This window comes from Lampris incognitus, chromosome 20, assembly GCF_029633865.1.
Source record: "Lampris incognitus isolate fLamInc1 chromosome 20, fLamInc1.hap2, whole genome shotgun sequence".
NCBI classification, from domain to species: domain Eukaryota; kingdom Metazoa; phylum Chordata; class Actinopteri; order Lampriformes; family Lampridae; genus Lampris; species Lampris incognitus.
In genome coordinates this window covers 13,340,768-13,356,028 of record NC_079230.1, presented here as the reverse complement: position 1 = coordinate 13,356,028, position 15,261 = coordinate 13,340,768, and the positions used below count along the sequence as shown (strand labels likewise).

Genomic DNA, 15,261 nt, shown 5'->3' with positions numbered 1-15,261 from the left:
CTGAGGATGCACAAGCCAGTGCATTCTTAGTGCCGGTCCCAAGCCCGGATAAATGGGGAGGGTTGCATCAGGAAGGGCATCCAGTGTAACATCTTTGCCAAATCAAATATGCGGATCATAAATAAGATTTCCATACCGGATCGGTCAAGGCCCGGGTTACCAACGACTGCCACCGGTACTGTTAACCAGCAGGGTGCCGGTGGAAACAATGCTACAGTTGGGTGAAAGAGAAGGAGATGGGGAAGGCATGTCCAGAGAAGCGAGAGAGAAGGAAAGGTAGGAGTGTGGAGGTGAGAGTCGGAACTTTGAATGTTGGCACTATGACTGGTAAAGGGAGAGAGCTGGCTGATATGATGGAAAGAAGAAAGGTAGGCATCATACTGTGTGTGCAAGAGACCAGGTGGAAGGGGAGTAAGGCCAGGAGTATCAGAGGTGGGTTCAAACTCTTCTACCATGGTGCGAATGGGAGGAGAAATGGGGTAGGGGTAATTCTGAAGGAAGAGTATGTCAAGAGTGTGCTGGAGGTGAATAGAGTGTCAGACAGAGTGATGAGTATGAAGCTGAAAATCGAAGGTGTATTGCTGAATGTTATCAGCACATATGCCCTGCAAGTTGGGTGTGAGATGGAAGAGAAAGAAGAACTAAGAACTCCATATTCGGCATCTTTCTCCCGGTATACTCAGCATCTCTCCTCCACAAATGTCCAAGCCATCTCAATCTTGCCTCTCTTGCTTTGTCTCCAAACCGTCCAACGTCAGCTTTCCCTCTAATATACTTGTTCTTAATCTTGTCCTTCTTTGTCCCTCCCAATGAAAATATTAGCATCTTCAACTCTGCCACCTCCAGCTCCGCCTCCTGTCATTACGTCAGTGCCACTGTCTCCAAACCATATAATATAGCTGGTCTCACAACCATCTTGTAAACCTTCCCTTTAACTCTTGGTGGTACCCTTCTGTCACAAATTACTCCTGACACTCTTATCCACCCACTCCACCCTGCCTGCACTCTCTTCTTCACCTCTCCTGCACTCCCCGTTACTTTGGCCAGTTGACCACAAGTGTTTAAACTCATACCCCTTCGTCACCCTCTATTCCTTGCATCCTCACCATTCCACTGTCCTCCCTCTCATTCACGTATAGGTATTCCATCTTGCTCCAACTGGCTTTCATTCCTCTTCTCTCCAGTGTATACCTCCACCCCTCCAGGCTCTCCTCAACCTGCACCCTACTCGTTACAGATCACAATGTCACCCACAAACCATTGCAAACAAGAAAGGGCTCAGAGCCAATCTTTGATGTAATCCCACCTCCACCTTGAAGCCAGCTGTCACTCCAACCGCACAATTCACCACTGTCACACTTCTGTCATACATATACTGCACCACTCCTAAGTACTTCTGTGCAACTCCCGACTTCCTCATACAATACCACACCTCCTCTCTTGGCACCCTGTCGTATGCTTTCTCTCAATCTACAAAGACACAATTTAACTCCTTCTGGCATTCTGTATACTTCTCCATCAACATTCTCAAAGCAAACATCGCATCTGTAGTGCTCTTTCGTGGCATGAAACCATACTGCTGCTCAATAATCGTCACCTCTCCTCTTAACCTGGCTTCTATTACTCTCCCATATCTTCATGCTGTGGCTGATCAACTTTATACCTCTGTAGTTGCTAGAGCTCTGCACATCACCCTTATTCTTGAAAATCGGTACCAGTGTACTTCTTCTCCACTCCTCAAGCATCCACTCACTTTCCAAGATTGTGTTAAACAAGCTAGTTAAAATTAGTTATATTATAATATTAGTAATAGCTAATCTAGTGGGCCCACAACCTACTAATGCTGTATGCAAATTCTGGCATGATAATGCATGTAGGTGTACACCAAACATCATATTTTGTGACCGTTCATTAAGCCTTAGAGTGAGGCCTTAAATACAGTACTTGCTCTGAGTCTCACCTTGTAGTTGTTGGCCAAGCCAAAATTACAGGACTTTGATTCAATGCACTGTGTGAAGTTCCAGCCCAGTTGGCACGCTAGTCCCACACACCCGTCTGTGCTATTCCCAGTCAGACTGTCATTTTGGCTGCCGGAGGCATCCCGTACTACACATGACCCTGGAGGAAGACAGGGACATCGAGAATGAGCCACCAAATGTATGTGAGTTTTTGTTCTTCAAACAAGATGTGGCATAAGGCCACAAATTCTGGTGAGTCCACCATGAAAATTTTTTTTTTCCTTTTTGGCTGCACCTCGCCATGGCCGTTTATTCACACACATCACACAGGCCACAAAGTGACTCCAGTTAGGGATTTCAATAACAGGGAAAACCGGCATTCCCAATTACTTAATGTATGAAGTTCACCAGAAAACAGTATTACTTAAAATTAAATGAAAAAAAAATTAAATGAAAAACAAAATTAAATGAATAAATAAAATAATAATAAATATAAAATATAATAATAATATAACATTAAAATAAAAAATAATAAATGAATAAATTAAATGAAACCAGTATTACTGTGCCTTGAAATGTGACCTCTTGTTTTAGCATTTATTGATGTAAGTTTAATTTTATTTTTTTCCATGTGGTGCAATTTATTAGAGAAAATTAGCCAATTTTGTTCATGTAGGCTAAACGAAGCCTTTGCTGCACACAGTCCATTCCCTAGTCCTAACGACTCATGATATTCAGCACTGCTCTGTAGCACCTTTTACCAAAATAAAAAATAACTATAAAACATCCCACCCTGAACCCACAAGACATTGCATATGACATCACTTTCTTTTTTTCAATTTGGACTCTACTGAAATTGCTTTAAAACCAGAAATGATCTGCACCACAGTCCATCTGGATGTGACCCAAGACTCTCATTTTTGAGTAAACCTTTTGTAGTTGTTTGGGGCACACTAGGAGTTTGCATCATATGTTCACAGTTGTCAAAATAGTCCAACCTTGGGGTGTCCAAGTAGCGTGACGGTCTATTCCTTTGCCTACCAACACGGGGATCGGCGGTTTGAATCCACGTGTTACCTCCGGCTTGGTCAGGCGTCCCGACAGACACAATTAGCCGTGTCTGCAGGTGGGAAGCCGGATGTGGGTATGTGTCCTGGTCACTGCACTAGCGCCTCCTCTGGTTGGTCTGTTGGCGCCTGTTCAGAGGGGAGGGGGAACTGGGGGGAATAGCGTGATCCTCCCATGCGCTATGTCCCTCTGGCGAAACTCCTCACTGTCAGGTGAAAAGAAGCGGCTGGCAACTCCACATGTATCAGAGGAGGCATGTGGTAATCTACAGCCCTCCCTGGCTCAGCGGGGGGGTGGAGCAGCGACCGGGACGGCTTTGAATTTGGGGGTAATTGGGCAGATACAATTGGGGGGAGGGGTCAAAATAAATAAATAGTGCAACCTTGACAAAAAATTCATAAAGTCCACACCAAATGATGCAGGTGTGAAACCACCTTTGAACACATACTCCTTTACAGCATTGGCCTTCGCTATATGAAACGCCAAGCAGTCCGAGGATTTTAATCATCAACCTCCCAATTGCAAGTATGCTCCTTTAAGCTGTCATATATCGGGCTGCTTTAGGGATGCTTTCAAGAGATGCACATCGAGTAAAGTTAGGTAAAGTCATAAAAAGCTTACCAGCAGTTGCAGAAATGGTGAGGTAGCTCACTGTGGTCCAGAAAATGGCCATGAGAGTGCCTTTGGGAATGGCAGTCCCTGGGTCCTGCAAAATGTTTAGATTAATAATTCATTATGAGTGTCATTGCTAGTTTTAAAACTAATACTACCAAATAATATTATTTATAATGGATTACTTAAACTTGATTCTGCTCTCATTCGTTAAACTCATTCTTTGGTTATCATTTTCTCCCCCCCCCCCCCGTGCCTTTTTTTCCATCTTATACCTTGAGGTCTCCGGAAATGTTGGCCCCAGAGAGGATGCCGGTGGCAGAGGGGAAGAAGATGGCAAACATTTGGAAGAAGGTATTTCCATCTCTGAACTCTGGTAGCAAGTTTGATATGAAGATGTCACCTGGTAAAGGGGGGAAAAACTGCTGATGGTGGCAGATAAACTTCATTTGTAGTTGTCAAGACAAATTGATAAACTCTGATGCTGCCGTGCTGTCCTGTTCTCGGTTACTCCGGCTCAAAATGTGCAAACTCCAACAGCTTTTGGGGAAAAACCATTGGAAGGTATTCCAGTTTTGTTGAAATGTTTTGACTGTTAAAAGGGGTGTCTATGTTGTCATAACTAAACCAACTCCAAGCAGGGATACAGGCCTCAATAAAAACTTCGACTTTCCGTTAATAAAAAAAAACAAAAAAAAACTGTGGACTTATAAACTCAGAACCTCTCAGGGTCAGCTCATTATCTAGCTATAACGTCCACAGATGGACATCCACTATGGTCCAACACATCAAAATAACAAAAATGGACCACATAGGATATCTGTACACCACAAAAATTCCTGCGATTGTACCTGGTGTCATACAAAATATGGTTAGGATGAATTATAGGAAGTGTGGGCATTTATATTGACTGTGAGCTGCTTGCGTGTGCGCCCTGTATTTCAAGACAATGTGAATGGCTTTACTTTTCCCTGCAAACACTGTTTTAATTGAGAGTCGCACCTTAGTTGGGCATGACTCTTTTCCTTAAACCTCTTGCTTAGTTGTAACACCTGAAAATTATTAGTGTCGGTAGCATCAGGCAAACAATTTGTGTTGTCAAAGAGCTGTAACTCCTCTAAAAAATGCTTCTTTCAGTGATCAAGTATGTAATCTATCCTGTATTATTTACTTGTTTTTTTAGTCTTATGAATGTATATAAAATGCAACTTGATTGACTGAATGATTGATACAACTTTAAAGAAAACTTCAGCCAGCACTCACGCTTTGCTAATCATCATGTAAAAGCCTTACAGGCATTTATGTACGTGGGCAGCCATACCAGCATGTATCCTGGCTCTGCCAAATGACAGAAGCTAAGCAGGTATGGGCTTGGCTAGTACTTGGAAGGAGACTGCCTGGAAAAATTAGTTGCTGCCGGAAGTGGTGTTGTGGGCCGGTAGGGGGCAGTAATAAAAACAACAAATATCAAATCCCAGTGCAGTGATGGGGACACTGTGCTGTAGGAGATGCCGTCCTTCGGATGACACGTTAACGGAGGTCCTGACTCACTGTGGTCAAGTCAAGTTTATTTATATAGCATAGCACATTTAAAACAACCACAGTTGAACCAAAGTGCTGCGCAAGCTTAAAATACAATATGAAATAAGTGACACATATGAATATAAAAATATATGTAAAAAAGACATAATAAAATAAAAAAATTAAAATGTAAACAATAAAACATAAGAATAAAAGTATATTTCCATAATAAAATCATGGTGTCAAGCTCAACTTGAATTGAATGCCAGCGAAAAGAGGTAGGTCTTTAACACAGATTTAAAAGTCTCTAGGGTCTGGGCAGATCTTATGTGTACTGGTAGATTGTTCCAGAGATCAGGGGCAGCAGCCACTGCAAAGGCTCTGTCGCCCCTATTCTTAAGCCTGGATCTCGGAACATGTAAGAGCATCTGGTTTGTTGACCTGAGTGCTCTGACTGGTGTACGATGGTGTATTGGCTAAGATAAATAAGATGGTGCCAGCCCATTTAAAGACTTAAAAACAAGTCAAGATCCCATGACACGTATCACAAAGAGTAGACCCAGTGTCCTGGCAAAATCCCCAACCTGGCTCTCTCCATCTGGCCACTTAATCATCCCTCTGTGTAATTGGCTCAATGATTCCTCCCTCTCCACCTCAAGCTGATGTATGGTGAGCGTTCTAGTGCAAAATGGCTGCTGTGCATCACCCAGGTGGGTGCTACACATTGGTGGTGGTTGAATTGAGTTATCCCCTTCAATGTGAAGCACTTTGGGTGTCTAGAAAAGTGCTATATAAATGTAATGATTATTATTATTAATATTTCTGGGATAAGCTATTTTCCAATGGTTGGTATCCTGGGTACTCAGCTGTGTGTGGTATGTAGCTCATCACCATCACGAATGTGATTACAAATACAAAGGACCCCCTTAGTCGTCTTAAGTAAGAAATGCATTGTTAACTGTTAAGTGCATGCTAACAATTAATAGTTGACAGTTTAATTCACTGTTTGGATGAAGGTAAAACTCACGACGGTAGCTGAAGATCCCCATGGCTTGTTTCTTTGGGCTGGCAGGGATCACTGTGCCCACAAAGTAGTTGGCAAATGAGACCAGGAGAACGAAGAAGAACAAGATTTGGGTCTGAAAGCCAGAGAGAAGGGGAAAGAGAGAGAGAGAATGAATAAAATATGGCTGTTAAGATGGAAAAATTACACAGTAGGGTTGCGTGATGTTTAAACTGACCTCTAAAAATGGGTCACAAAGTAATTGTCGAGGATAGGCTTACCTTTGCCTCCCACTCCATTCCAGCCAATGAAATGAGCAGGAGCAGAGTCACCGTGATGGCACCCACGATGCGGACGTCATTGATATCATCCACCATGATGGCATCAAAATCCTGCATTGACATATCCAATAAATCAGTGATAATTTTATAATCATCAAAAGTTCATATTTAAAGTTCAACCTGCCAAAGCAAATGATGGTGCACTTTTACACCACCATTTTTGAGTCCATCTTCACCTCCTTCATCACTATCTGGTATGCTGCTACCACTGCCAAGGACATGGGCAAAATGCAGCGTGTCAGCAGCTCTGCTGAGAGGCTGATAGGCTGCAACCTGCTGTCCCTCCAAGACCTGCACACCTCCAGAACACTGAGGCAAGCAGGAAAGATCATGACTCTTCCCACCCCGGCCATGGTTTCTTCAAAACACTCCCCTCTGACAAGAGGTTAAGGTCTATAAAAACCAGAACCTCACGCCACAAGAACAGCTTCTTCCCTACAGCAGTAGGCCTTTCCAACAAGCCCCCAGACACCCATAGATATTGACACTGCCCCCCACCCACCTCCTTTTATCTACCCTGTGCGCTCTGTATATGGTCATCCTGCAAACAATCTGCACTACCCTGTAAATAACTTCTTTAAATAACTTTTTAAAATTCTTATTTAACTTGTAGTAAATACAGCTCCTGCCACCCAACGCCGGGCATCAGGGGCTGCCACGTGGTCTCATGTTCAACTCTGAACCAGTGTTGATTGCACCTTATTTATATTTTTATTTTATTTTATCTTGCATATATATTTATTATTCTGTTTAACTTTCATCTTTACTATTTACTGTTAAATTTTCCCTCTTGCACCGACATACCAAGGCAAAGTCCTTGTATGTTCTTGTACTTGGCAAGAAATATGATTGTGATTCTCTTTTTTTCTCTCTCCCTTTCCCCCCCAATTGTATCCGGCCAATAACCCCACTCTTCCAAGCTGTCCCTATCTCTGCTCCACCCCCTCTGTCGATCCAGGGAGGGTTGCAGACTACCACATACCTCCTCCGATACATGTGGAGTCGCCAGCCACTTCTTTTCATCTGACATTGAGGAGTTTCACCAGGGGGACGTAGCGTGTGGGAGGATCACGCTATTCCCCCCAGGTACCCCGCCTCCCTGAACAGGCCCCTGACCAACCAGAGGAGGCGCCAGTGCAGTGACCAGAACTCATACCCACATCTGGCTTCCCACCCGCAGATACGGCCAATTGTATCTATAGGAATGCCTGATCAAGCTGAAGGTAACACGGGGATCGAACTGCCAATCCCCATGTTGGTAAGCAATGGAATAGACCACCAAGCCACCCAAACGCTGCCGGATACTGATCTGGGATTTTGAATACTTAAAATAAAAAATTTAAAAATAAAAATCCATCCATCTATTATTCAAACCACTTATCTTGCTCTCAGGGATGCTGGAGCCTATCCTAACAGTCATTGGGCAGTAGGTGGGGAGACACCTTGGACAGGCCACCAGGCCATCACAGGGCCCACACACACACACACACACACACACACGCACGCACATGCACACACGCACACCCCTAGGGACAATTTAGGTTCGGCCGACTTACCTGACCTACATGTATTTGGACTGTGGGAGGAAACCCATGCAGACATGGGGAGAACATGCAAACTCCACACAAAGGATGACCCATGACAACCCCCAAGGTTGGACTACCCTGGGGCTTGAACCCAGGACCTTCTTGCTGTGAAGCAACCATGCTAACCACTGCGCCACCGTGCCACCTAACTAATAATAATAAAAAAATTAAAAATAAAAATAAAAAAAACATAAGGGAAAATTATAGTGAAAAGACAATGGTCATCATCTTTTTAAATCCAGGCGTAACAACAAAGCTGTCTTGACACATATCTGATACGTACCTTCAGGAGATCGCGGACGGACTCAGCAAAGCCCACAGTGTGTAGGGCACAGCCCAGGGCATTGGCGAAGGAGAACACAACACCGATAGGCCCACCCATCTCAGGACCCAGGGTTCGGGAGATCATGAAATAGGCACCCCCTGAGCATTACATCGGATCAAAGTAGATTCAAAGGCTATTTATTTAAATACGATAATTTACAAGGATTCTTCACAAGGGCCTAAACTTTCAGTCAGATGCAAAGTGTTACTGACCTGAGACGACCCTCCCATTGGTGGCAATGGCAGAGATGGAGAGGGCAGTTACTGAGGTCACTACCACAGACATGAGGATGATGACCCAGGTCAACACTGTTGGGAGGAGGCGAAAAGTCTTGAGGATCATCTTAATCTCGGTTTCTTTTTCAGAAGGCAATATGCATTAGAGATCCCGTGACCCTTCAACAGTGATGCCAGCATAGTTGCTAGCTCTGCTTGCATAGTCTTTCTTCAACAGTCCTATCGACATACGTCGGCTCTGTTGACACCTGTCCTACGATGAGCATTTCGACAGCCAAAGACATGTGGATAAGGGAGATTGAACAATTGCCAATAAAGAACAAATTTAAAAGACTAGTCCATCTCCAGAGAAGAACTCGACGCAGCTATTGCTAATGGAATAAAGCTAGCCCTTCAAGAACACAAAGGTTCTAGACGCAATTGTTGCCTCGGTAGTCAGAGAAGCTGTGGACTCTGTTCTGACTCTCGCACTACGTAATATACAGACATACAAAAGACTTATGAATTTGTAAAGGAGATGAGTACTGAACTTGAGATAGTATCCACAGCTGCCAAATGGAGCGAAAACTGAGTAGACTCAGTCCAGGTGTCTGCATGAGAAGAAATGTTTGGTTGTCGAACTAAGGAAACATTTAAAGCAGCTAACCACAAAGTTGACAGTTGATAATTGGTGGAGGGGCACCGAGGTGAAACGAGAGCCTACACCCAAGGGAGAGTCATGCTTAGCCGATGCTGGGGGCTCAGATGTATTCCGTGTCTTGCGCCACACCGCCCACAGCAAAAGCCATCTGAGTTTCAGGCACTGAGGTAAAGAAAAATGGCGGCGCCCTTGAGCTGTATAAACCGGTAGGCATTAAAACACCCAAGTACACCGGCAAATTGAACTGGGAGGCTTTCCATCCCCAATTTAAACTGTTAGCCCGGGCGGGCGAGCGCTTGGTTGGATGAACAGAAAGCCCTCCAACTTGCTCTTTGACAGATGACGTGCTCTGTTGTCTGCGGTTGTTGGATCCTAGAGAGAGGACTGATTACGGTGACTTAACCAGCGCATTGGAGCAGCGTTTGCGCAGTGCTCTTGAGTGGAGTTCCTGTGATCTGAGCTGCATGGCCGAGTAAGATGTGCTGGTGAGCCGCTGCACACTCTGGCTAATGACATTGAGAGTTTGATGACAAGGGCGTATGCAGGCATACCATCTACGGTGCAAACTGAGCTGGCTCATAACCAATTTAATCAAGGCACTCTCCCCGGCTGATCTGTGCACCCATACCCAACTGGCTTGTCCATGCGCTCTGCGTGAAGCCCTGGGGTATGTGCTAGAAAGGGAGATGGTGATGGAACGGGCGCAGCATGACACATTTGTGGACCCCCTCACCCCCACCCCCGATGGTCAGAGTGGCGGGAGAGTGCGAAACTGCTGCCCAAAAGCTGGTGTGGCTGGAGGAGATGACCAAAATGATCAGGGGGCTGGCCCTGCCTCCAGCCAGGCATCAACAGACACGGCCTCAGGCATGGACACGCCTCTGTTGGGGCTGTGGCCAGGCCAGACACCTGGTGAGGAATTGCCCTGCCCGGGCTAAGATAATGGGAAAGGACGTGCAGCCACAGTAGGAGAGACACTGCGCACCCCCACACCAATGTCCCGTACACCACCCGCGCATGTTAGCCAGGCCTCACATAACAGCAGAGACAAGGGACAGGAAGTTGTCGTGGTGGGAAGGACTTCTATTTCAGACTTCCGCCACATTCCTATCTAAGACTGCCCTCCACCAAAAAACGACCCCATTGGTCATTTGTACAAGCAGCTTATTACAACCTATAGTTAGGTTTTAAGCTACTTCCTCACGGTCCTCCATAATTATAATACATTACTTTCCCTGTAACAATAAGCGATCTCCTTCCATAAGATATCATGAGAACGAATATTAATAAAAGCAAAGTTTAATGTCACATAGCGGTTATAATGTCCAGCTCTTATAACGTTATTCATAGGTAAACATACTGCCAATAGCAATCTTAGTTACTATACTAGATGGCAAAACAACACAAAAACGCACTGACTACATATTCTATTGTTCTTGAATTGTTTTAAAAACCCACAATGCACAGAGGCGAAAAGTATCTGTGGCCTATCTCCTGCTGCCAGTGGGGGCGCTAATTTAGGAAATGCTCCTGTGGGTCGTATTAGAGGACAAATGATCTATGTGGTCATATGGGTTGGAGGACTTGCTGTCCTATCTGCATTGAGTGAGTTTCATGTACTGCCGTAGTGGACACGGGGTCGAGAGTCACAGTCATCCGGCCAGAGATGGTGCCAATGGGGACGCGGCTGGAGGACACAGCTGTTAAGCTCCATACAGTAACTGGTGAGCTAGCACCAATGAAGTGGAGGGGACAGCTGATATTAACGGTATGGGGAGGAGCATGAGACATCTAGTTTGGGTAGCAGAGGTGCAGGACACGTGCATTCTGGGCCTGGACTTTTTGAGGGATTATAAATGTCAGCTGGACCTGGGGAAGGCCACATTGAGTTTTGGCGGGGGTTATGTTGTGACTATGAGGCCATGGAACCCTCAGTGCATGGGAGAGCTGACAGTGAGCATGCAGCCATATGCAAATGCCCAGTACAGCCCAGCCTGAGTCCCAGCTAAGCTCCTTGCAGACTCCGCATCCTAGGGAGCTGGAGCAGCTGGGGGTGTCCCAGAAAAGACATGAGGGGGGGACCAAAACGTCAACTGCTACTCTTGTTACTCCAGTATGCGCCACAAGCCTGGGAGTAGCTGTGCAGAAGGACTGTGGCGGCTCACCGGGCAGCAAGAGGAGGAGGAGAGCAGTTATGCAGGAGATCTGACAAAGGAGTGCCAGTGACCTGGAGGTGCAACAGCAGGTGCACTGGGACAGCTGCTGATTGAATTTCAGGACTGCTTTGCATGTAATAAGGAGGCGCTGGGACAGGACGCTCTTCTGCAGCAGTTGGCTCATTAGTTGGAGGAGTTGCAGTGCTATGAGTTCACCATCACCCACTGTACAGGAGAATGGCATGGCAATGCAGACGCGCTGTCTCGTCGGCCATGCAGCATGCTGGTATTGTGACTGCAGAGAAGCCAGGGAACATGAGCTGGTCCTGGGGGCATACGGACAGGACATACGGGCAGGACATACGTGGGGCAGCCATACTGGCAAATAGAGAGCTGCAGGTGGTGGATGTTATAGACTGGTCCACAAAGCAGAGACAGGACCGGGATCTGCAGCCTGTTATGCTGCGGGTGGGTGCACAGCAGGGACCACCATGGGAAGAGGTGGCAGCTCTCTCCCCGTGGACAAAAGGGCTGTGGGCCAAGTTCAAGACTCTGTGGCTGCTAGATGGGAGCCTAAAATGAGCTTGGGTGGAACCAGCAACTGGGGAGAAGAGGTGGCAAGGGCCACCTCTTCTCAATGCCCAGAGGGATGTAAGAGGCAGTTCTCAAAGCAACGCATAGCTCTGCGGGCACAGGTCACTTTGGGGTGATGAAGACACTCCGCCGGCTGCGTCAAGCCTTCTACTGGGGACATCTGAGGAGGGACATTGGGGACTATTGCAGGTGCTGTGACCTCTGCACAACTCGTAAAGGGCCACAGGGCCAGTCGAGGGCTGATCTACAGCAGTTTCCAGTGAAAGAGCCCATACAGTGGGTGGGTGTTGACATTGTGGGGCCATTTCCACACACAACATGGGGGAAGCACTTCATACTCACTACTGTGGACCTTTTCACTAAATGGCCGGAGGCCTATGCACTGCTGAACCAGGAGGCCAAGACTGTCGTTAATGCCCTGGTTGAAGGAATGTTTAGCAGGTTGGGGGTCCAGGAGTCCATCCACAGTGACCAGGGGAGAAATTTTGAATCCAGGGTTTTCTCCACCATGTGTGAGTGGCTAAGAATCACTAAGACTCGCACAACATCCCTCCACCCCCAGAGTGACGGGTTAGTGGGGCAGTTTAACCACACCTTGCTTAACAGTGATCTATCTTAACAGCCACCCATCAGCTCAACTGGGATATGCACTTACCCTTTGTCCTCATGGTGTGCCGCTCTGTGGTCCAGGACTCCACTTCATGCACACTGGCCCTCCTCATGTTGAGCAGGGATATGAGGACCCCTGCAGCGCTGGCCTTTTGGATGGGCCCGAAATATGTATCATCTGCCCCTGCAGGTCCGAGCTATGCCAGGCAGCTTCAGGACCGTTTGGACACCGCACATGGATATGCCCAGAGGCAACTGTAGAGTGCAGGAGTGTGGCAGAAAAGGAATTATGACCTGCGTGCCATTTTGCAGCCAGGGAGATAGTTTGGGTCTACACTCCGACCCAGAAGAAGGGCAGGTGCCATAAACTGGATAGCCACTGGGTGGGGCCTTGCTTGGTCTGGGGGCAGCTAGGAGAGGTTGTCTATCAGGTACAATTGCCTCTATGGGGCCACAAAGTGGCGCTACACCTTGACCGTCTGGCGCCATACAGGGGCTGTGCAATGCCTCAGACAACTTGAGGGGATGGAGGAACATCCGTGTCGCCTGCCGTGACATCTGGGAAAGGGGGGATTGTAGCAGCCAGCCTTGATGATACAATAAGTGGGACCCAATCTGCTGCCCCCGTGCCCAGCTCACCTCCTTGGGGGGGGGGGGGGGCAACCGGAGCCAGGGGAGGACCGACCAGGGGCCAAAACACCTATGGGGCAACTGAGGAGGCAGTGAAAAACTCCTCTGAGGTTTAGAGACTTTGTCCTCGGTGTCGAGGACTTTAATGGGGGGGTGGTGGTAGTGTAGCATGTTAAAGTTCCCCAGGGGGGTATAAGTGTTCGTTGTATATAGTTGGGGGAGATATTTTGCAGTTCTGCGGGGGGTACACTGTTGTCGAGGGTTTCAGGGGTTGGGTCTACGGAGAGAGACGACCAGTGGTTCGGGTTTATTGGCGGTATGTACGGCGCGGCTGTGGCCAACAGCGGCCGTGAATAAAGCAGCTCCCGGTTGTAAGTTTTGAAGTGTGTTTTAAATGTAATACCGGTGAATGCTACACTATTATTACTGTTATAATAGTAGGGATTATAATAACCTCTCTTTTTACCATAGCTGTAACCAGCAACTTTGAAACGATAGGTCGCCCCCCCCACCCCGTACCCAATTGTTTGTTTGAAAATCGAAAAAAACTTTGATCACAAAAAAAGAAGACAAACATGCAGTGTGCATTTCCTCAGTTTTGTGGCCTACTGAATTTTGTGGCTTTTGTTTTTTAGAGAACTAGTACCTGATCGTCACCTTTTCTTGTGCAATGTTTTGACTCAATGTCTTTGTTAAGACAAGTGTTCTCTTGCCCTGGCTTATCACTGATGTCACTTTTTGCCTGGGGAAAAAGTCTAGTTTGGGATGGACGCTCTTATTTTCTGGAAGCTTGTTGTGTCAGACACAGTCGTAGAGGTTACTCACAAATGCCTGCTTGGGAGGTGATCCATGACAGGCGGAGAAACAGTATGACTCCCCAAATGTTCAGCATACAACGCACCTGTAAGATGGTTTCAAATCATCATCACTTGCTAAGAGACAGTACATGCAAGTGTGTGTGTGTGTGTGTGTGTGTGTGTGTTCATATATCTAAGATTGCTGATTACAAAGTTTGGATAAAATGACAATGTTGCTCACACTGCGCAATCCGTGTGTGCGTTGTACGTCTGCACACATGTACTTTGCAGGTGTACTTGCATATGTGTGCGTAGTATATGCAATTGTCTGTTTGCGTACATATTGTGTGCATGTACACATGCACAAACATAGTTGTATTAGTTTACTGTAAATACATACACACGTGCCCCTTACCATGACTCCGGTCACCCAGCCAAAGCGGACGGGGGCCTTCTTCTGCTGCTGCTGTTCTTCATTTCCACTGACTGGTGGACCACTCATACCAGAGTCATCTGCATGGTTTCCTGGTTCTGGATCCTGGAAATATAAATCAGAAAAAAAATAATTGATTATTCATTTCGGTATATTTTGCAATGTCTAAGAATTTAAATGGCGCAAATTGAGGGCCTTACTTCGAAGGCTTTGCGGAGGGCCTCCAGTGAAGGTCGACTTAGGGTCTGCTGCCCGGGGAGTGGGTTGTCGTAGAAGTTCAGCTGCGGTGCCTGGTCCACGGTGCTGTATATGGAAAATCTGTGCATCTCTTGCCCGGACTCCCGGTGCTCTGAAACTCTGTCGTCAGGGTCTGACGGGAGTTCCAGATGTGTGGCATTTTGATGTTGTTTGGTCGTGTTAAAATGGTGTGACGAGTACATCGGTACACCCTCCTCTTGATTCTTGACTTGAGGGTGAGCCTTGTGGTCCGACCCGCTGGGTTTGGATTTTGCCAAGCCCATGGTCACTGCTTGCACAATCACACACGGCAAAAGTAGGAGAGCAGGGATACACGTCCCAGTTTGATTTAAAAAAAAGGAAAAAAAAGGTTATCATCTAACAATTAATCAGTCAAACAATATATATGTAGCAGATTTGGTACATTAAAATAGCAAAGCGATGTGTTTTACATGTATTTGTTTTTCTCTCATATGAATTTGAGGTATACTTAAGATATATGGTTGGAGAGTTTG

At 46.4% G+C, this 15,261-nt stretch overlaps 1 protein-coding gene across 1 annotated transcript in view; it reads right to left on the bottom strand.

Annotated features, from left to right (window-relative positions):
- LOC130130998 (solute carrier family 12 member 3-like) overlaps positions 1 to 15,030 on the bottom strand; it is a 32,784-nt gene extending 17,754 nt beyond the window's left edge. The window contains exons 1-10 of the mRNA XM_056300858.1: positions 14,710 to 15,030; positions 14,492 to 14,614; positions 14,105 to 14,180; positions 8,627 to 8,722; positions 8,373 to 8,512; positions 6,444 to 6,554; positions 6,187 to 6,298; positions 3,914 to 4,041; positions 3,648 to 3,732; positions 1,961 to 2,118 (exon numbers count right to left, since the gene is read on the bottom strand). Coding sequence (XP_056156833.1) covers positions 1,961 to 2,118; positions 3,648 to 3,732; positions 3,914 to 4,041; positions 6,187 to 6,298; positions 6,444 to 6,554; positions 8,373 to 8,512; positions 8,627 to 8,722; positions 14,105 to 14,180; positions 14,492 to 14,614; positions 14,710 to 15,030 — 1,350 coding nt within the window. The remainder of the gene's footprint in view (positions 1 to 1,960; positions 2,119 to 3,647; positions 3,733 to 3,913; positions 4,042 to 6,186; positions 6,299 to 6,443; positions 6,555 to 8,372; positions 8,513 to 8,626; positions 8,723 to 14,104; positions 14,181 to 14,491; positions 14,615 to 14,709) is intronic.
- Positions 15,031 to 15,261: the final 231 nt, after the last annotated feature.